This window comes from Sander lucioperca, chromosome 19 (genome assembly GCF_008315115.2).
Source record: "Sander lucioperca isolate FBNREF2018 chromosome 19, SLUC_FBN_1.2, whole genome shotgun sequence".
Taxonomy (NCBI): domain Eukaryota; kingdom Metazoa; phylum Chordata; class Actinopteri; order Perciformes; family Percidae; genus Sander; species Sander lucioperca.
In genome coordinates, this window is record NC_050191.1 from 6,708,872 (window position 1) to 6,730,991 (window position 22,120).

Consider the following 22,120-nt stretch of genomic DNA (forward strand, 5'->3'; position numbering starts at 1 on the left):
TACAATCTCCAAAATATTCAAATAATGCACTGCGTTTATTTACCTACATTTTGGCTGCAAAATTACAAAATAAGACAAACGCTCTACTGAAACCATTGATGCATATTTAAAATAGTTATAACACAGAAGATATCTAATATATTGGACCACAAATCAATCTAAGTTGGACTGCAACCTGGCCAACGTGACGACTTCAAATTTCTTGTTTTGTCAAACCAAAGATATTTAATTTACAATAAAATAAAACAAAAATTTTTTTGCATTTTGACTCATCATTCAGCTCTAGATCAGAGCATAAATCAAACTACTGAGAGACTGGTGTGAAGACGTCTCCACATGCCCTCCTCATATATTTAACAACCTTTATAGTTTGGAAATACAACTGTAATACCTGTGAGAGAATTTGTCAAAAATGCATTAGTTTCGAAACATTAAATGTTGTGGTACTAAATTAGCCATCTTAAATAAAAATGTCTGGCAAGTCTTCCTCTAGAGGCAATATCTGGCTGAAGGAGACTGCTAACCAAGGTAACCGCAACTTTAGCCATTAGGACAACGCTAGTCCTAAATGCAGGGGATCGGGAGTATTGTGCAAACTACTGGGATCTTTATCGATTTTTGAGCTGGACACAGACAAAGACACAAAAAACTATGTTAATAAAGAGAGGCCCAGGCTGCTGACCATCACAGACTAGCCATTGTTCTCCAATGAACATCACTGGTTCAGCTCAAAGTTAGGATATAAAAACAACACAGCATGGTTTTGCTATTGCAAGTTGGATGTGCAGAAATACAGAATGTGCTGGTGCCTTCAAAAGGTCTTTCTTCCCAAAAAAGGTGAGTCGTTTATAGGTGCAGTTAGTAGAATCTAGACTACCAATGATGCAACTAATGGCTGACAAGAAGATGTGGGTCTAATATTGGACTTATATCAACCTGGTCCAGATATGAAATGCTGGAGTTTGATTGCTTAGATGTGTACTAGTTAACTGGAATGTATTATCTCAGGCATCTGTACAAGAAGTTTAATTGTTAAAGGACAATTCCGGCGCAAAATGAACCTAGGGGTTAATAACATATGTGTACCCAGTCGACCGTTCTCAGGGATATGTTTTCATGCTAATCGAATGTGTCTCTAGCTTGAAACTAGCTACCGCAAACCGGTGGTTAGCTTCTAACGCTAGCTTTCGGGGCAGAGGGTAAATCACTATTTTATACCACTAACAAGGCTCAAAATACCACCACACTTCAACGGTAGCATAATGAGGGTCCCTACATGTAAACCGAAGCATTGAGAACTTTGTAGGTGTACAGACAGTTTATTAAAAAGATTATAAAGACCGTAGCATTCATGTTTACATGCAGGCGCCATCTTGGAAAACAGTGGTGACCAGTCGAACCACGAATACTGTGTTTGAGCTTACTGGTTACTGGTTACTGGTTGCACGGCGCCAAAGTAGAAACTATAAATTATTAAAAGAAAACAGTGCTTCAGGTAAATATGATGAAACATACTGATAATAAAAGCAAAAAGTAGGAGGCAAGTTTCTAACAAAAGGCTATTTCAAATTCATGCCAGATTTATTTTGCAGTTGTAAATATGGAGATCACTATTTGAGATCTCACAGCACTTTCATTTCTTTATGGCATTAAATTGGTCAAAACTAAATATAATGAATGTTAGACATTAAATGCATCTAAAAATATGAGCAAAGGTATTTGTATCAGCCGTGACAAAGCCATATCGGTTCAACTGTGGTGGAAACGTTCAAAGCGAGAGTCAGAAAATATCTGGATAATGAGAGGAAGCGTTCCCTTCTGCTCCATTTACTGATATTTTCGATCTCATTCTCAGTAACTGTAAAAGGAGAGAGAGGGAGAGAGAGAGAGAGAGAGAGAGAGAGAGAGAGAGAGAGAGAGAGAGAGAGAGAGAGAGAGAGAGAGAGAGAGAGAGAGAAAGAGAAGAGACCAGAAAAAGTCAGAAAGGTCACACATGCTTTTGGGCGTGTGTGTGTGTGTGTGTGTGTGTGTGTGTGTGTGTGTGTACAAGATAGATCAATAAGAGTCTGCAGTGGTTTACAAAGGGGCTGGTTAAACACAGCACCTCGTGATCAGGGCTATGAAGTTACACACAACACATGCGTGCACACACGAACGTGAACACAACTGTGACCTTACCAGGCATTTTTCAAGGTCCCAAAGTGCAGAGAATAGAGAAGAACTCTTAGGAAGGCACTGAGTGTGCAGGCACATGCACGAACACAGACACACACACACTTGGGATGAGGCGTTGAATTATGCAGATCCGCCCACATCCCTCTCTCTCAGCCTTGGAATGACTTTGGTGCAAACAGGGGAGTAGTGACAAACTATGAGACTGACCAAACAGCCAAACAGTAAACCCATCTGATAAACCAACTAGAGGCAGATATCAGGATGTCTGCACGTCCAGTCTCTTTTGATTGAGACCTACTGTAAATCCAAGGCCTCAACAGTAATGATATGCAGTGTAATGTAGCCTTTAAAGCCCTATTCACACGGGACTAGTATTATCTTGGGTCCTGTTAAGATTTTTAATAACCACAAAGGTCGTCTGCGGGCTTAATCCTGTGTGAATCTGCCATGTCGGTAATCTGCCAAGTAAACATTTCACTGCAAATTAGCTCAAATTCAGAGGTCATCTGATAATAATAGTCCCATGTAAAATGTGCATTTCAGTAAAATGAGTCCTCCTGCTCTTATTTATTTTTTTTTTTTAAGGATTTCTTCTGTGTTTTTTTCCTCACTTTGAGTTATTACGGCTGCACCGCTGCAGTGAAAATTGATAATGAGATTTTGGGTACAAATTCTGGAGAATTTGAAACAATTTCTAGATCGTGCAATCTCAAATCAGTAAATCATCCAACTAGAATGAAGCACAGACTTTGTTGCTGACAAAATTTCATCCCAAAATCGACTTACTCACTTGCTCCAGAGCTTTCCCCCGTATCTCATGGTTTTCATTAGCAGACATACGTTTGTTCAGCTGTCATTGAACTGCAGATGTTTACATTTTCCATTATTCACTGTCAAAAGCAAACTCAAACTCATAACTGTACGTGCTAAAGCTTCCATAAGTTCCATAACAACCAGGCAAACTACATCCGTTAAAGACTGTGTGATACAGTTGAAAGCCCGGGAAGAAGCGAGTAAATGGACCATGAGTTGAGATTGCGTTGATAACTGCTGTTTTAAGATCAACTGTAAAACTGGAAAGATTAGGGCTGCAAATAGGGCTGGGTATACATCGACTGAAATAACCCAATACCAAGTAGTAATGATACTGCTACACCGTCGCTACATTTAAGACTAAACTGAAAACTCTCCTCTTTGATAAAGCTTATAGTTAGGGAGTGAGGAGTTGCAGTGAACGCCTAGACCGGCGGGGCAGGGTGTATAGCTGCAGACACAGCACCCCTGCTTTTCTCTGCTTCTCTTTACAGTCATCAGATTTACCTATCGCATAATCAATAATATAGTGCCTCTCCTAGTTATGCTGTTATAATTCTAGACTGCCGAGGAAGTTCCTTCTTATGACACGCTCTTTTCTTTTGTTTCCTTTTATGCACATCCTGTCCCAGAAGTGCTTGTTACTAACCTAGCTCTGGGGGGTTTACTCCCCGGAGTCCTTATGTTTCTTCTTCGCCCAGAACATCGCCTCGGACTAGGGTGACACCAAGATCTGGGTCTTGGGTGCAGCTGTGGCTATGGACCTGCTACGCCCTGCGATTCCCTGCAATGTCCGGCTACGTCCTGCTGCGTCCACCCATGCTCTGCTGTGCCACGCTACATCCCGTACAGCCATAACCCCAACCGTCAGACACCGCCCACCAAGAGTCTGGGTCAGCCGAGGTTTCTTCCTAAAAGGGAGTTTTTCCTCACCACTGTCGCAATAGCCACTGCTAATGCTTGCTCTTGGGGGAACTATTGGAATTGTTGGGGCTTTGTAAATTATAGAGTGTGGTCTAGACCTACTCTATCTGTAAAGTGTCTCGAGATAACTCTTGTTATGATTTGATACTATAAATAAAATTGAATTGCTCCAGTGAAATGATACCTGCATTCGGCACTTTTAAATGGACAGTTTAAATGGACACTACCCCCCCAGCAGCCTGGGGGGGGTAGTGGCGAGAGGCATTTTAGGCAACCGAACGCTTCATTAAGGGTATTGAATGATGCAGGGGAAAAAAGTATCAACTGAAGTACTCTATTAGTATCGCTATCACTTTAAGGGTACTGGTATCGTAGCTGCATCTAACAATTATTTTTATTAGCAATCAATGTGCTTGTCTATTTTCTTTAACCTTTTTGTCAATAAAAGGTCAGAAAATATTGAAATATATTAATTGCAATATCTTTAAAATGGTTTTGTCTCATACACAGTCCAAAACTCAAATACATTCAACTTGTTATCAGACAAGACACCGAAAAGCAGCAAATGCACACATTTCAAAAGCTCGAACCACTGAGTTTTTGACATTTTTAAATTTGAATCAGCTATGTTAATAATTGCAGATTCATTTTCTGCCCATTTACTAATCAATTAATTGCAATGTAATGTAATCGTTGCATAAAGGTGCATCTCAGGCTGAGGTACAAATCCTGTGACACCAATGGGTGCTTGTCCGCCTGCACACAGTGCTGCCTCCAAACAGCTGACACTCCCGTGAATAGTAGCCAGCCACCGATGGAACCCAACACCGACAAGCTACTGAACGCTGCTATGGCAACCGCTTCACAGCTGGGTGTCATGTTGCCATGGCGCTGGTAAGCAGGCCATGCCCAGGTCTTAGGTGTCCGGTGGACAAACAAAGAAAGGAGGGCGCAAAATATGCTGCTGCAGCAAAACTGGTCCGAGTGTAACAAATCAACCAAAAGAGCATCGGATAGTAGAAAGACATTAGAATTTCAGTTCTGTACACCGAGACTGAAAATCCTGACTAATGCTGGAAACATTTCAAACAGCATCTCTGGGATGGAAGCAAAGTAAGCCTGGCAGACTGCAAAGTCACTCCTTTTCCTCATCCTCCTGACGGTCCCTACGCCTTCTTCTAGCTGACCTGAATCTCACAGCCCGGATGATAAAAATTGGATCTGAACGAGGATCTCAGAGCTTCGACGGTGACCGGCTCTATTATCACACCCTCACTATTTCACTGAAGGGTTTCGAACCATTTCCTTCATGTGTCGACACAATCAGTAATGCAGAAGTCTCCCTATATGCCCCACTGGGGTTGAACAACATTCGGAGGTCATAATTACAGGGCTTTTGCTATAGAGAAAATATAAAGTATGACAGGCTTGAACACTGTTTACAACACTAAAGTGGCAAACAACGGACACCTCTCGTAAAAGTGCCATTTAACCAAAAGCTCTGGAAACTTCTTCAAACAAGCGTGTACTAAAAAACAACAAATGTAGCTACATCTATATACAGATAAAGGGTGTTTGCAGGGTCTGATTTGATTCAAGAACGTGCAATGATGGCTAAACGTCAACGACACAAAAAAAAAAAAATGTATTGGCCCTCTAACCTGTCATCATAATAATGTCTCGGGCAGATTTCCTATTGGCATTCGAAAAGCCTTAAAATGTCTTGATGAAAGTTGCAGATATGCTGAAACTAATGCAACTGATGCCACAAGTATTCAAATTAGCAGATGACATCATCTGGCCTTCACCGAAACCCCAGGTCTGAGCTTAATTTCCCATATGTGCAGGGTTTACTGCACCAGGACATTCCTGCAGTCCGTCGCTGAAAAGTTTGAAATACTTTCCACCGGTTGGTTAAATAAATTGCCTGGTATCAACAGTGTTATGTGGTGCACTCTGCCACTTACAGCACTGATGGATAATGTAGTGCATTTGCATCAGGCTCTGCCTCCTTAGACAAACAACTGACCAGCAACAGTAGCTTGGAAAGCTGCCTCTCCCCTTTGACACACACATAACTCACACCAGATATGACAACATCCAGACAGACCTGCATATTAACACAAAACACATACTGAGAAACAAGCTACAGAGAAATGAATGATTTGATCTCTTTCTATTCCCTGAGAGTGATATACAACCAAACCCTGAACTCCCAGGTACACAAAAATACAAACACACACAGACAGAGTCTGGGCTTGCGTTAGTCATGCCAGCCCTGGTCACATATCACCACTGTCCTACTGCACTGCTGTGTGTGTGTGTGTGTGTGTGTGTGTGTGTGTGTGTGTGTGTGTGTGTGTGTGTGTGTGTGTGTGTGTGTGTGTATGAATGTCTGTCTGTACTTGTGTGTGAATGTCTGTGTGTGTGTGTGTGTGTGTGTGTGTGTGTGTGTGTGTGTGTGTGTGTGTGTGTGTGTGTGTGTGTGTGTGTGTGTGTGTGTGTGTGTGTGTGTGTGTGTGTGTGTGTGTGTGTGTGTGTGTGTGTGTGTGTGTGTGTGTGTGTCAAAGCCATTCTTATGAAGCTGGGTGGACAGCTAAGATCAACAAATATGAGCGGGTGGAGCAGTGTGTAGGGAAGTCCCCGGCACACTGAGGTCACCAACAGAGCATTGTTGTATTTTTTTGCCCAAATTCTCCACTAGCCCCTACCGGCAGGCGGGTGGGGCTGAGGACGGGGTGCAGCTCCACTGGGGGGCCTCCTAACAACCAGCAGATGAGAGGAGTGGAGGACAAACAAACAGGCCTCTTTGATTGAATTGGTATTGGTAACTTTAGGCTGCAGCACCTGCTTGTGTTTGCTAGCCGCTCATTTCTCGCTGAGCAGTGACAGTGTCTCAAAAATATGTTGTAGCCTATTTAGCTGCCAAACGTTAAATACAAGCCTATTTAGCTGCCAAACGGTAAATACAAGTTTAAATTCTTTCCCAATGGATGTGCATGTTGCCTCTGAATGAGTCTGACATTCAGTTGCTACAGTCACGTATTTGTACCACTTTTGCAAACTAGGGAATAATGTGAGCTGTGCTTTCATTTAACTTGAAGGATTTATGTCCAGATTGGGTAAGTGATATATGAGATGCATGCTAAAATAAATTGGTATCTGATAAGACACTAAACTTTAAGTGCTTGCTTGGAAAAATGCCACGATAGTTAACACCAGCTTTTAAGATAAAGTAGCATCAGTTGATTTCTGTGGCCACTTAGGGACAACAGAACAAGCTGAAAACACCACATATGACTTATTACCACCTTATGAAGTGGTTATGAGGACGGTGTTAGCAAACTTTCTACACATCCTGCAGACACAGAGTAACATTCAAATTAATTTTTGAGTTGTGTTTCTGGTCACCCAAAGTCCAATATTCGCTTTCCATTTAGCTTTGTTTTTGTCTCTCCTGGCTTTTTAGTTGCTAAATGCTCCACTATGTCACTAACTTTATCCGTCTGGTATTTGGTACTGCACAGGCTGATGAGAGCGTTGAGACTTTAAAGTTACAGCAGGCCATTAAACCAAAATGAAAAATAGCTGAAAGACACTATGTACACCGGCAGAGCTGCTGGAACTGCCAAAAACATAACCAAATGTTGATGTGAACAAAATTCAGCTCTACCAAATTTCTTTTTTCCTAAGAATTCATGAAAAAAAGTTGAAGTCCAGTTGAGTCCAACTGCATATCTGCTGTGCTGATACTTTTCACAGACCAGCAACGCCAAACCAGCAAACATTTCAACACACAGACACAGCGCCAAAGATTTTGTGGTCCCCATCTTAAAAGTCGTGGAATGTCACTTGTGTGCCATGGTTTTTGTTTATCATAGCTCTGTGTGTGCAGTGTGTGCTTATTTGCAACGGGCTTGTTATGCTGGTAATTATGATATTATATAACCAATCAAACAACATATCACACCCTAAGGCAGTTTCTCATATCACAAATGCAACCTATTGAAACATTGGATCATCACAACATTTGATTTTGACATTCTATTGCAGTTCCATCCTTTTGCTTAGTCAAGAGATTATGGAGAAAAAAAACTTAAATTGCTTGTCACTTCAGCTTTGCGCAAGAGGATGAACAGTCCATTTAATATATTGGGGATTTCTTTTGTGTCCGATTATCATGAATTATTTCTAGAGGAAATATGTAATATAATACACGCTTTGGAAGGCAAAGACCAAATTTCTCGGTTCTCAGCTGAGCTGGACGCATTATTATGGATCCCACGGAACTTAGCCGATTGGTCTGGGGAAAGGACCTGAACAAGTCGGGTTCTGTTACCTTGCGTAAGCATAGACGCCTGGCCTATAGTAGTGTGTGAGTGCTATTAAAGGGCGGGGCGTGCCTAAAAGTTGCGTAGGTTCCATAATAACGCGAGGTGGACACATTAACGTTACCGCTGCAGTGTTTTAACATTGCACTTTAGCCTAGCAGCTAGCGGCGTTTCTTTCTGCTTATAGCTTAATCCCGACAAAACAGCACGGTTGAATTTTAGCCTGCATGCACGTTTTGTAGACTTGAACAGAGCAGCTTATATTGGTAGAGAGAGCAGCAAGTTAGCGGACTGCAGAGTCGCCCTGTCTGCTCAGCTGCTAGACCGCTGGGCTGCTTACTTTATTGACAAAAGAGCTTTCTGAACTGTCCGTGGAATAGATTAACGGAGAGGGGGGAAAAAAGCAGCGCGACCATAAATGACAGCAAAATGTAGTAATGACTCACATTGAGCTGAAATGGAAACACTGTGGTGCAACATATGTTGTAAGGTTTAAGCAGATGCTTTTTCGGGGGTAACATCTTTCACTTCAGTTTTGACAACAGAAGCCACTGTGTCTTGAGAACATTTCTGTTTTATTGTTCACTTTTAACTCACTTTACATCACCTTTGTTATCTCTTTTTCCTCTTGCTTTCCATCGCAGCCGCACTCATTCGCTACTCTCAGCGCTTGCTCTCCCTGCGCGACCACACAGGCGCTGACGTCACTCACTTAAAGTGTAACTCTCGCCAAAATGCAACCTAGGGTCTTTTTGTGAATGTACCAGAGTCAAACTTTTGTTTAAAAGCATATTTAGGACGGAATCGCCACTTTTAAGATTTACCGTATTTTCTTTTTTCGGTCAAATGGCCTTTTGAATGGGAGTTTTAGGGACACTTTTACGCTAGCCTCAAAATAGCTATTTTTAAAACACTAAGAAGGCTCGACACAACATGAAACTTTGCTCAAAGTATAGCCAGGGGTTCTACACCTTAACGAAAGCATTGAGAACATTGTTTGTGTACACAGAGTTTACTAAAAAGAAAGGTTTTGAGCAACTCACTGTAGCTGTTGTTTTTCAGGTCACCGTCTATCGAGCCAGTCAAAACTAGTCGAGGGAGGAGAGTAAAGATGGAAAGCTCCTAAAGCTTAGTTCCATATAAATGCACGGATTATTCGTTGTTTTGTCGTTAGTGAAACACAACATTGACCTTCTAGTTGAAAAAGGAGCCTCATATAAGAATGACCTTTCCTCCTATGGAGTCCGTTCATCCGCATTCAGAGATCGCCTATTTTGGACTGGCAAAATGGCGGATAGTGTAAACAACAACTGCTAACGTGAGTTGCCCCTGGTGATACTTCGAGCAAAGTTTCATGTTGTGTCGAGCCTTCTTAGTGTTTTAAAAATAGCTATTTTGAGGCTAGCATAAAAGTGCCCCTAGCACTCCCATTCAAAAGGCCATTTGAACGAAAAACGAAAATACAGTAAATCTTAAAAGTGGCGATTCCGTCTTAAATACACTTTTAAAACGAAAGTTTGACTCCTGTACATTCACAAAAAGACCCTAGGTTGCATTTTGGTGAGAGTTACACTTTAAGGCAGCTGCCATTCTCGCTTTAACTTACGCTACTCTCGCAACAGGGCGGTTGCGGTTTACCGCCATATCACGATGATACGTTGCTTCTTCACCGCGGTAAGAAAACATCTATACCGTCGCAGCCCTAGTTACGAGCGTTAAGTTTGTTAAAATGTAATCACTGTCTGAACATACAGGGAAAACTGTGAAAAACGACCATCAAGATTCACAAAAGCCCAACGTGACCTCTTCAAATCTCAGTAAGAAGATGCACCAGGTAACTTAAGGCATTTTTGCTTTAAAATGACTTAAACAATTAATAATAAAAGTTTATTCACAACACTTCACATAAGTTAAAATGATCCTGGAAAACAACACACAATTGATTGATTAATTGTCAAAATAGTTGCCATAACTTGCCTGTTTATTAACTGTGTATCGACTACTTGATTTATTAACTTTCAATGGTTTACGTTATTAATATGGATTTTTATTTACCACCCAAATCCAATAATTTTGTTTGCAGCCCTACCACCACCTCCCTCTCACCACACGTAAACTGCCAACATGTTGCAAACAATAGGGTTTACTGCCTATTGCTCCCAGTCATGACACAGGCCGCCCCTCCTTGTTTTCCCTCCTTGTGGGCCACGACTTAGACATTGATCTGCCACAAAGCACCATGGGAGCTGGTAGCGAGCGGTGCCAAACACTCCCAGCCATTGGTCCCTGATTGCTGTCTGATCCTGTGAGGTCAACGGGGGGCTACCTCACGTGTGATTGGCCCGCAGGGAGGCGAACCGGCTCTGACTGACAGGTATGAGAGCATATCAGCTGGCTGAGAAGGCAGCACAAGCCAATACAGGCCAAGAGGAGAGAAAAAGGGGCAAGGCGAGATGAGGTGAGCCGGGCCTCTAGGGATTAACACGATCTGACAGGCTGCCAGGGACGCACGCACACACACACACACACACACACACACACACACACACAGCTTTTAGGGCGGGCTGCTCTGCTGAGCACGCACAATACACTGCTTGTTTTAGAACAAGAGGAAAGAGAGAAAAGATAGATAAGAGAGAGGCCAAATCACAGAGAAGGAATGTGTGTCTGACAGAGGCAGAGAGAGCAAAGAGAGAGTGAGATTATGAACCACAGGTGCTTCCATGGAGAGAGAAACTCCCGCTGGGGTCCTAATGGAAATTCCATGACTCTTCCATGACGTTCCCAATTATCCTTCTCTTCTTCTGGTTTATTAAGGAGTGAAATGTTTGGACTCCACCCAAGTTTCAATCAAAGCTGTCTACTGCCATAAATGTTTGGAAACTAGCACAAAAATACATTTATTTCAGTTTGCAAAATTCACCACACATTGCCCAATTTCCACAGCGAGTCTATCCTCTGTTACCTGACCTTCCTTGTCTGGCACTCTAAACTCCCATTTGCATTCCAGGAATTCCATGACCAACAGGAATCCTGAAAACTATGACATATTACCCATTTGGATCCTTACACTACTCCTCAAACGTACACCCACACAGAGGCAATGCTGATCTGTTATTCTGGACTGCTTAGGGAGGCTTCTTTAAGGAGCACTTTACATATATTGATCAGAGTTCGGCGGCCCATCTATGAAAATTAACTGCCTCCAAAGTAGAGCAAGGTTTCTGCAAGATTGAAGTTTGATTTAAGGCTTAAAGAACCTAAACAAATGTGCAAATAAATAACTGTGGAATGTGTGCCTGTGTCACTAAGAAGACTTCTCATTGGAAACTCTGCATAACATTTTCAAGACTGTATTCTTTTTTTTTAATCCTTAAACTCAGATAACTTCACTAGAAGGCAGTTTTAAAAGGTTATTCTGGAGCCTATAAACCTGTTTTGGGTATAGCCTACTTCTAGGGCTGGGTTAAAATGATCGATTCTCCAATTAAAATCAATAAATCTTTGTTTGAGTGATCTGATATAGATTGATAAAATCCCCAAATCAATATTTTAATATATGCTTTTTCACCATGGATGTGGGATGTTAATGTAAAATTTGGAAATTAATCTGTTACAAGTAGCAAGTTACCAAGGACATACTAACATACTCACTCACAAACCAAAAATACAAGAAATATACTAGATGTAATAAATAAGATAAAAAAATAAGATGAAATGAAATAAGATAGCAAAGTGCAAAATGCCAGAACAACTAGTGAAAAATATACTTAGATGAATGAACAAGAATGTACATGTATATACAAGTGTAGAATACAATTTACAACCTACATACATAGTATATATCACAAAATAAAAACATGTATAATATTAGATATTAAACCTGGTGCATTATAAACAAAACAAACATTTGAGGGTTGCTTCTAGTTTGTACAATTTACAGCATAAGTTCTCTGAGAATCTTTTGTTTATACGGCCAAGCAAAATTGATATTGTAACTGAAATTTCCCTAACATAATTGACTGAATCGGAAAAGAACTTGAATCGGGAAATCATTGCCGATACCCATGTCCTAACCACTTCAGTTGCTGTTTTGCATTAGCTGCCATCTCAATCTTGTGTTGTTTTCTCTGATCTCTGTGATATAAAGTAACTAAGGTAAGCTAACGTTGGGCTTGATGGCACATGCTGAAAAATTAAAACTACCTATAATTAGTTGTATATTTGCCTGCTACAGCTTCAAATCTAAAACAAGCCTCCTCACTTTATGACTTCAATGCTTCATTAAACCAAAGGCTGTAGGTAGGATTCATTTTTCTAAAACAAATGTAATAAGTTTATCAAAATGATGAAGTCAAATCATGGTAAATATGATAAGTTCTCTTTTATAGCATTCGTTCCGTGTCTCATTATGGGAACGCCTTCTGCGTGACCTCATCAGAAGCTCAAATAACATTACTAAGATATGAACATATTTTGTCCACTACTAACAGATGTTATCTCATTAACTAACCTTTCCACCCCCCTTGATTTGACTACATTACATTTTTATGAACTCATTTCACCCATAACCTACATACAGCCTAAAGTCACTCCACAGGAGGCTGAAGTGGACTTCATGACATGCTGAAAATAAACAGTGGTGATAAATATCCTGGCTGTCCAGTGTGACCCCCATCCTTCTTTTTAATAGGCAGCAGCCAATAGACCGAGGCCAGCTGCATTCATTACAGCTGGTACAGTGAACGATGTGGCTGGACAAACATTGGATACTGAACAGGAGAATTCACACTCAACAGCAGAAATATCAAGTGGATTATGATTTTTAAAAAAATGTGACTATGAATAAAGAACAGCACCACATCATCCAGACTGTCAAACTGGAAGAAACTGTCAGAATAAAGTGCACCATAGCACTAGTCCAGACTGAGTGAATATGCTGCTTGCAAAACACCCAAACAGTGAGAAACACTACAGAACTGAATTCAGTATGACTGAGCAGTGGTTGGCTGTAGGGAATGAGCTGCAAGGTTACTCATCCAATCATGTCAGTCCGTCTGTCTGTATTTATGTGTGTGTTTATGTGTGTACTTGTACGCGTGTGATAGAGATGGGCCATAACTCTGCTGGACAGGCCATAAGTCTTGTGGTCGTGATCTTTTGCCCTGCTTCTTAATGAACCGGCGTGGAGCGATTACTCTCACACATGCACAACACATACCGTTTGGCCATGAAATGTGACATGCAACACATTTAAAGCTGTATAGGCAAACACTTGTGGACATGGACTCTCAGACACATGCAGAACTTGAACTATCTCAGGCCTACAGGGTGTTAGGAGGCTAGAACTGCAGCCATGCTACGTAGCTGATGAAAAGAAACTAGACCAGATTAACCACTAAAATTAACAAAACAAACACCTGTCCTCTCTACACAAAAGTTGAGAATATTATTAGTAATAAAGAGGGAAATGTTACATAAAAACTGGAAAAGGTCACATCACTGCTAGTAATATGAGCTTTACACCTGCCACTGTGTGTGTTTACATTTATCGAGAGAGCTGATAAGGCTCCAAAGCTCCTTCACATCAACATCCTACTACTGTGAGCCTTCACCCGTTTTCACACAGTGAGTTATTTGTGCACCTTTTCTAACTACATGTATCATTTCAGGAGATTCTGTTCCCTTTTGTCTTGCCTGTGAACAAACTATACCGGCAAACCAGCAACCATGTAAAAGAAGAAAAAAAGCTGCACGAGCAGACCAATCCTGATGTTTGTCGTCTCCACAGAGCCACCTCAAGAGGTGGTTTGAGATGCTTTCTAGCAAGATGTTTAAAAAAGGTGTAAATGCATCCGTGTCTCCAATATGCATACCTCATCTTTACTCCTCCCAAGTGGAACTATCAGTAAGGGATAAGTGGTAATAGCGACTCACTGAAATGATCCAACCTTGTTGCACTGAGCTGTTGCAGCATTTATCTGATCCCTGATCTGTTAAAGCTAAATGATCTGTAAGGGCGATGAAGGAGCGACACGGGTAAGAGCCTGTGAAGACGATACAACTTTTGTCTTGCTCATAGTCCAAACATGTAAGTCACCCATGTGTTGATGTTAGTTTATGGATAGCGAATTAGCTAGCTGGCAAAACTGTTATTGTTGTAACTAAACTGCTAAACTTTTTTCGATTCCAATTTTATAAGATCCATTTTAAGAAAACAAAATTACATTATGGCAAAATCTTTTAATTTTTATTTATATATATATATATATACCCATTACGCAACTTTTTTGCAACTTTCACTGTCTCCTGCAACTTCCTTGCATTGTAACAAACATACAAAAGACATCGCAACTTTAATCTGTTCATTTTTTACAAAAGCTCCCGCGAAATCAGGCATTTTGGGCTGCAACAATCTCAAAAAAAGGCCATGAAATCCTGGAGGGACTGGCTAAGTATAAAGTAAAGTTTCTTATTTTGCATGTTTTATCCATTTTATCTGGATAAAAGAGACTTGAAATGACAAGTGTAAATTGGGCCTTAGCTTTACTGGGACCCTCCACATATTGATTTACCACATCTAGGAACTGCAACACCTTTGACGAAGATGCATAATTTAGCTCTTAGCTGACAGTCAACCCACCCACCTGGTGCAGCAAACTGAGCAGATTACTGAATCCTGTTCACTTCAGGTCCAGAGCTGCATCACACACAATAAAATCCAACCTACCTCCAACCATAACTAAAGATCACACACACACATCTTTTACAAGCCTGTCAACAACTGAATACATGTGTGATTCAGAGAGAAAGGTCTCTTTTGGTGAGCTCCTGTAGTCTGTGCCCATCACAGCCACATCGTTACCATGGTGACGCAGCCAGCTAGCAGCCGCATGACATGATAAGAGAGAGACAAAAAGGAGGGAGAGAGAGAGGGAGAAGGACATGGCCAATGCACACACCAAGGGACAATGCAAACACAGATAAATGCACTGACTGTGTGTGTGTGTGTGTGTGTGTGTGTGTGTGTGTCCTCCTGGTATTGTAGATGTGGCTGAGGCCAGCAAATCTGTAAACCAGGCCTCCACTATGCTGCTGCCAAACACGCTGCTACTATCACCAGCTGCTGCTGAAAACGGGTACACGCCAGGCCGACACTGACCTTTTAGTCAAAGTCAAACACCAGGCCGGTCAACGGTCTTTTTCCCTCAGTAGTGACAGTGTTTTTTTCTTAGCTGAACACGCTTTTCATTGAGCATTTTGGTCCAGTGCCGCTTTACAAAAGAGCAGAATTCCCAGGAAAACAGCACAATTCCCTTAATCTGCAGCACAATACGGCGTACGTCATTTCTTAGCATGTTCAATAAAAAGTCATCTTTGCAGCTATACAGACAGGGGGCGTGTAGGACAGAGAAAAAAAATAGGAGTGCGCAATACGATGTTATACTGTAAATTAGTTCAAGCTAAAATTCTAAAAACATTTGATGGTTCCAGCTTCTCAAATGTGAGGATTTACCTCTTTTTCTTGTCCCACATTATAGCAAACTGAACTAGGGCTGCAACTAACGATTATTTTCATAGTCGATTAATCTGTCGATTATTTTCTCGATTAATCGATTAGTTGTTTGATCTATAAAAATGTCAAAACATGGTGAAAAATGTGGATCAATGTTTCCCAAAGCCTAAGAGGACATCCTCAAATGTCTTGTTTTGTCCAAAACTCAAAGATATTCAGTTTACTGTCACAGAGGAGAGAAGAAACTAGAAGATATTCACATTTAACAAGCTGGAATCAGAGAAATCTTGAAGAAAAAAAAATGACTCAAACGATTAATCGATTATCAAAATAGTTGGCGATTAATTTCATAGTTGACAACGCTGCACCTCTAAACTGAACATAACATTTATTTGTGCTTTATACCGTTGGTCAGTCAAATTTAAAGCTCCACGAAATATCGATAGCAATTTTTCTGTATTTTCTTAAATGGGGTAATTTGGTGCCACCACTTCCATCAGCTAGGCAAGTAAGAAAAAGCACACAACTTTATAAAAGGCACACCAATCGATGGGACCATGATTTTTGGTCTCAAAAAGCTGAACACAGAAAACAGACACCAGGTAAAGCTCCAACTCCAAGGACACACTCGCAATGTTTAAAGATGATCATCGATCGACAACGTCAATAAAGCAAAACAAGAAAATATAAATCAACAATACATATCTAAACTTGACCAGGGTTGCTGCATTGTATTTAAAGAATAACATCAGTGCCACTGGTGAAAAAGTTACTCTGGAATCTGGAAATAGCTGGTAAAAAAATCAAACAAAATCTGATCACGCATCACTGTGAAAACAACCCAGTCATTCTACCCAGACCACAGGAAACCCACTATCTCCACACAACACACACTTTCCTGTCTGCTTCCTGCTTCCTGTGCGACAGGGAAAAGGAGGGAGTGGCCGCTGATGTCACGGCGAGCATGCTTACATGCTGCATTCACATCCCAAAGGAAAGAAGGTGGACACGAGCTTCCTGCTAGTAAATGCCTTTCACCTCAAATGCAGCGAGTCAGGGTTTTGACAAAGTACTGTTTACCCAAATTTTTATTTTGTGCAAAAGCCAGTAACTGCTGTGATTTTGGTTTGTGGTTCAGCATATTATGACAACACAAGGGAACTTCTAGCATGACACAGTGCTGTATGAAGACAAATAATTGCTTTCATTGTCTGCTATCCTACTGTATTTATTTTTTTAACAATACAGTACTACTGCTGCACCACTGGGCACGTTTTTTCTATTAAGCTGTGAGGAAACGATTCACCAGATATGTGGCCTCACTCTTGCCATAAACCTGTACCATTTAGTCACCTGCAAATGTTACATACCCCTGTTTCTCCGTCTTTCAACCTACCTGGGCCACAGTAAAGATGCTAAACTGGATATACAGTATATCACAGTATATCAACACATAGTCCTCCTATACAGCCATGCATAGTGGAGCTGAGGAATATATTGAGAGCCATATTAGGATATAAGGCTGATTGACTTTTTAACCACACATTTTTCCACCTTATGATCTAACTCCACGCCTATTCAGCCTGTTGTACGGGACAGTCTTGTGCACAGAGGTTACATGAGCTGTTACACTTCACTAGTCGAATGTGACTCGTGTCATTTTTTCCCACCATGAAGTAACAGGCACAGCCAGTTGCTAGTAGCGAAAGCAACTAGCATGTAAGACTATTTCAACAAGCAGAAAAACCAGACCAATTAACAAAAAGAGAAACCAGCACATGTCCGACCATCGAAAGTTGTAAATGTATAAATCAGCAACATAAGGTTCAGGACAGGACATTACATTTAAATACAATATGTTTGAGTCTGTTCAGCTGAGCAGACATGATAAAAAGAAAATATCTGTCATATTGTGTTCATCGTGTTCTGTCTTCCGAGCATGGAAGTTTGACTGGCCAACTGGAAGTAAAACTATGTAACAGGGCGTGATATTTAGCTTTAATTCCCAGCTCTGCTACAACCTAAAAGCTCCATAAAGTCTATTTAAGAAGACGTATGTCTAAGTCGGTAATGTACAGCCTGACATGAGATCAAGCCACAGTGGCAACCTAGGCAAAGTTAATAACTTCATGTATAATAACATGTGGCATACAACAGAGTTTTTGAGGGGTCACTGTTCAGTTAAAGAAGGCCTTGTTTCCTGGCAGACTCAATCGCGAACTGGACAGACAAAAAAAGCCGTTTTAAACCATAAGCCTCTCTTGAGTTGGCCGAAAGAAAAAAGTGAAAACATTCCTTAGGTCAGCACTCGTGCAGGACTAGCGCAAGAGCTTTAAAACTGTCCTACCTGCATCATGTGGTACAGTTTGACGGATCGGACTCTTGCCTAAACTCAAACCGTTTCCTGATACAAGATACAGACAGGTTTACATGATTCAGCACTTATCCAAGGAAAATTACACTTATATACAGGTCTAGTTCCCTCATCATTTAGCCTAACTACAACTCGAAAACTGCCCCAGCCAAGGAAAATGTCAACACAATACATCAGATCTGCCTGATTAACAACAATGTTACATGTAATTACTGGCTTAGGTAGTACTACCTGCTAATTACAAAACTGTCACAGGCACCTCTTTGTGCCTAATTGTATCCCTGGATACACGCTGCCTGAGTGCAGTGCACAGTGAGTGAATGCTGAAAGTACTTTTGTAGTGACCTACTCTCTATCATTTACTTGCATTCGGGGTTTAATATTTACTTTTTCGTCGACCAGCCAAATAGCTAGTGAATGTTCAAATTTTACCAGCCACGCAATAACCATGTTTTTTTTTTGGCTGGTGAGTGAAGCAAATCCACCCACCATTTGCATATTTTACCAGCATTTGGCTAGTAGACGGTGCTAATTTTGAACCCTACTTGCATTGTATACAGGGCCTGCTTGTCCTGTGTGTCAACAATACTGTTAATGTTTTACATTACACAACACTTTTGTTTATAGCTTGTTTAGGCTCACGCTGCCAGTGAGAGCTTGTATACAGTAGAATAAACAAGCTGACATGTAGAGTTGGGTATCAAGAACTGGCTCCAAAGTTATGAAAACCAAGACTTCCTTCAGAAACTTGCTTTTTCAATACTGGGCTCTATATCACAAGTTATATTTAGGACAATCTTGGCGACAACTTTTCCCTTATGCACAGCTTTTCAAGCACAAGGAAGCGCTGGATATCAGTTGTCAACATTCAAACTTTTAATACACATGAAACCTTGTTTTGGGGAGGATTCCTTCTGATGCTGCAGACTGTGCTCACAATCCTAAAAAAAAACAAAAAAAAAACAGCGCTTCTCTTCAAACAGGACTGAGAGCGTCTTTTTTTGTGAATAACAAATGGTCTGAACTTGATGAAGGACTAAACCAGAAACTGCATTCGCAAGTGTTAAAACACATTGTCAATTAATAATATGTTTTTAACAAGAACACAGTCCATCCCCAACACGCACACACACAAAACATGAAAGGATTAAAAATCACCAAATCTCTGTCTAATAATCTTTTGTTTACATACTCGTGTTCACTTATAAGTGGACAGTGTGAACCTAGACAGACTAAATCCAAACCTGAAGCAAAGTAAACATTCCCACAATCTTTTTATCAAAATAAAACAAACTGTTGGTGTGATTGCATCCGAATTCCAGTACATGTATTGTGCTACATCTTTCAAGCCTAGTGTTTACTGAATTCTGCAACAATAAGCCCTGTGTCTCTGCCTATGGTGAGTCCCCATGTGACACGAGTACCTGTTAATGTTATAATGAGCCCCACCATAAGTCCCACAGCAGGACCTATTCCGTTTGGGTTGGAAGATTAAAAAGTTTGAGAACCTTTGCTCCAGCCATCCATGGCTAATCTAATCACACAAATGATCTCACCGCTCTCCGTGGCAGTTTGGTCTGAAATTCAGAAATTAAACATTGTCTATCAGATGTGTGTGTGATAAATCAAATCAAAAACCAGTGTCAATCACAGATCGTACTGTAAAATATGTATACAAATGCAGCATATTTCATGTACAGCTACAATCAGAAGCAGTCTAGACACTTGTAGCATGAGCTTGGGGGCTCTGCCAGCTGACATATGGGTAGGGTGTGGCGTGGCAAGGAAGGCCATGCATCTGCTTACTTAATCATGTTCTACTGGACTCAACTCTGAGCAGTCTTCAGTAGTAACACTGAACCAATGCTCCATGTACAGTAAGAGAATTACTGCCAAGTGAACTTCTGGACGGGGTTAATCATTCCTCACAGAATGGCGAGGTTGTGTGTGCAGTACACAACGCTGGCCAACGGCTGGCCAGCTTCAATCCTGATAAATTAATCGGCTCAAGAAGAGGAGAGGGGATCCTGTGGCCCCCCTCCACCCTTATCTAAGGAGAGGTGGGGGTGGGCTGCCCGCCTAAAACACTGCAGCTGATGCAACCCCAGTAGCTCTAAATTAAAACTACTCAGCCATGAGATGCACCAGTTAAAGAGTAAGGATACATGGTTATTGACTAACTCCTTAAGGACTAGAACATCACCAAGCCCTTGCTGTTCTGTGGTAGCTAACTAGCTAAAGCCTGCAGAGAGGAGTTTCTTATCCTGTCATGTTAGTAAACAACCACAACCTGAGTCCAGACGGGATTTAATTACAGCACTGCTGTTGCAGGGTCAAATTATTGCTGGTCAAACAAGCAGCTCGCATCAAGCTAGCTAATGTAAGGACAATGCAGGGCGACATGACATGGTCTGTATATTGCACGGACAGGGAGATTGTGTTATGTGTTTTTTGGCAAGTAGCACCCGTGCTTTGTGTACCCTACCTGGTGTAAGCATTTACGCCTAGCTTGTTGCTAATACTTTAAGCTTTTATCTATTTGCCCTGCGTATCAAACCTTACCGTGTTAACTGGGTTTGTCAGCCATTGCAGGCACTGCTGCAAGCCCGCTGCACGACCAATACACACAGCTAACATTGGGATAGCTGGATATATACAACTTTGGTTTCTCATTTAAATAGCAATGCTATGTGTTATAAAATATATATATATTTATACACCACTAATTAGGCTTGCCTGTTTCTTGTATTTAACACAATGGCAGGGTTCATGTTTGCTCTACAGGTAATGTGCTTGCTAACTAGCTAGCTAGCCCCGATTCGTGCGTTTCCCTCTTGTATTGGAGATAACAACACACCAAACTCCATTCAAAATCTGGCATTTCAGTGTTATTTCAGCTCTTATTGCACACGTACACATATCCGTGAATACACCTGAAGATATTCAACAAATCATTGGAATTCACTTCAAATTCGGCATATTTATTATGCACAAAACACAAACCGCTTCTGTAAACTGTCAACTTTGAGAATTATTCCTACTATAACGTTACCTACTTGCTAACTTACAGATACACAGCGGTGGGCGGTAGCTAGTAACGTTAGCTAGCTTACGTTACGTTAGTGTGAAATGGTTCTAAAAGGGATTTTACCTAAACATTGTAACGTTACTGATATTTAGACAAATATTTGCCTGTTTAGTCGCCATGAAAGCTCAAAGATGTATTTAATGTCAAAGGACTCATGCTGTATAATGTGTGTATATGACGACAGAGTAAATCGTCAGATTTTTCAATGGAGTTTGGCGTTCATTCTCTCTTACCACTGAGTAAACCACGCTGCCCACAACAGCTTGGCTTTCAACAATTCCAAGCCAAGTGTCAGCCAGTGGTAGCTCTACGGTCTCCCATTTACCCAGGAGAGGGCCTGCGGGACCGCGGCCTCTCCTGCTACTTTGGGGTGGTCTCCTACCTCTGTGGGCCGGCTGATCTCGAACAGGTCGAGCCGGTTGGCGTTCCAATGGTTGATGATGTCGGCCAGTTTCCTCCTCTCCTCCTCCCTGCTCCCCGACATGGTGGACAGCCTTTCTGACCCTCTCTGTCCGTCTGAACCGTTGAATAAAACTTCCCGTAACGTTAGTCCACAGGAGAAGAAACCGCCGCAACAGAAACCAAAAGGCTCAGGTCTGCCGTTTTTTCGCCGGTACTTTGTGTGGTCTGTCTCTCAGCTCACCGACCGACCTGCTGTCTGATCTGTTTCTGCTTCCCTTTCCCGGTGCGCCTCTGCGCGCTCCCGATACACTCTGGATGTATGTCCGTGCACGCGCAAAAATGTTAACTGTTTGAGGCCCAATGAATGTGATTCATGACGCTGCTTTCCTAAATGCACTCTGGTATGAAGGGTTAATAATAAGTACTTAGTGTAGTAAGCAGAATTACGTCATTATGTGTTAATTAAGGCCCCCTTTTTGTTTTTATTTTAAGCTTCT

At 41.3% G+C, this 22,120-nt stretch overlaps 1 protein-coding gene across 33 annotated transcripts in view; it reads right to left on the bottom strand.

Annotated features, from left to right (window-relative positions):
- afdna (afadin, adherens junction formation factor a) overlaps positions 1-21,917 on the bottom strand; it is a 111,367-nt gene extending 89,450 nt beyond the window's left edge. For 21 of the 33 annotated variants that reach the window (XM_035995572.1, XM_035995596.1, XM_035995594.1 and 18 more), the window contains exon 1: positions 21,604-21,917. In XM_035995572.1, coding sequence (XP_035851465.1) covers positions 21,604-21,705 — 102 coding nt within the window. In that variant the 5' untranslated portion in view covers positions 21,706-21,917. The remainder of the gene's footprint in view (positions 1-21,603) is intronic. The other 12 variants (XM_035995595.1, XM_035995597.1, XM_035995587.1 and 9 more) reach the window with 1 other exon arrangement.
- Positions 21,918-22,120: the final 203 nt, after the last annotated feature.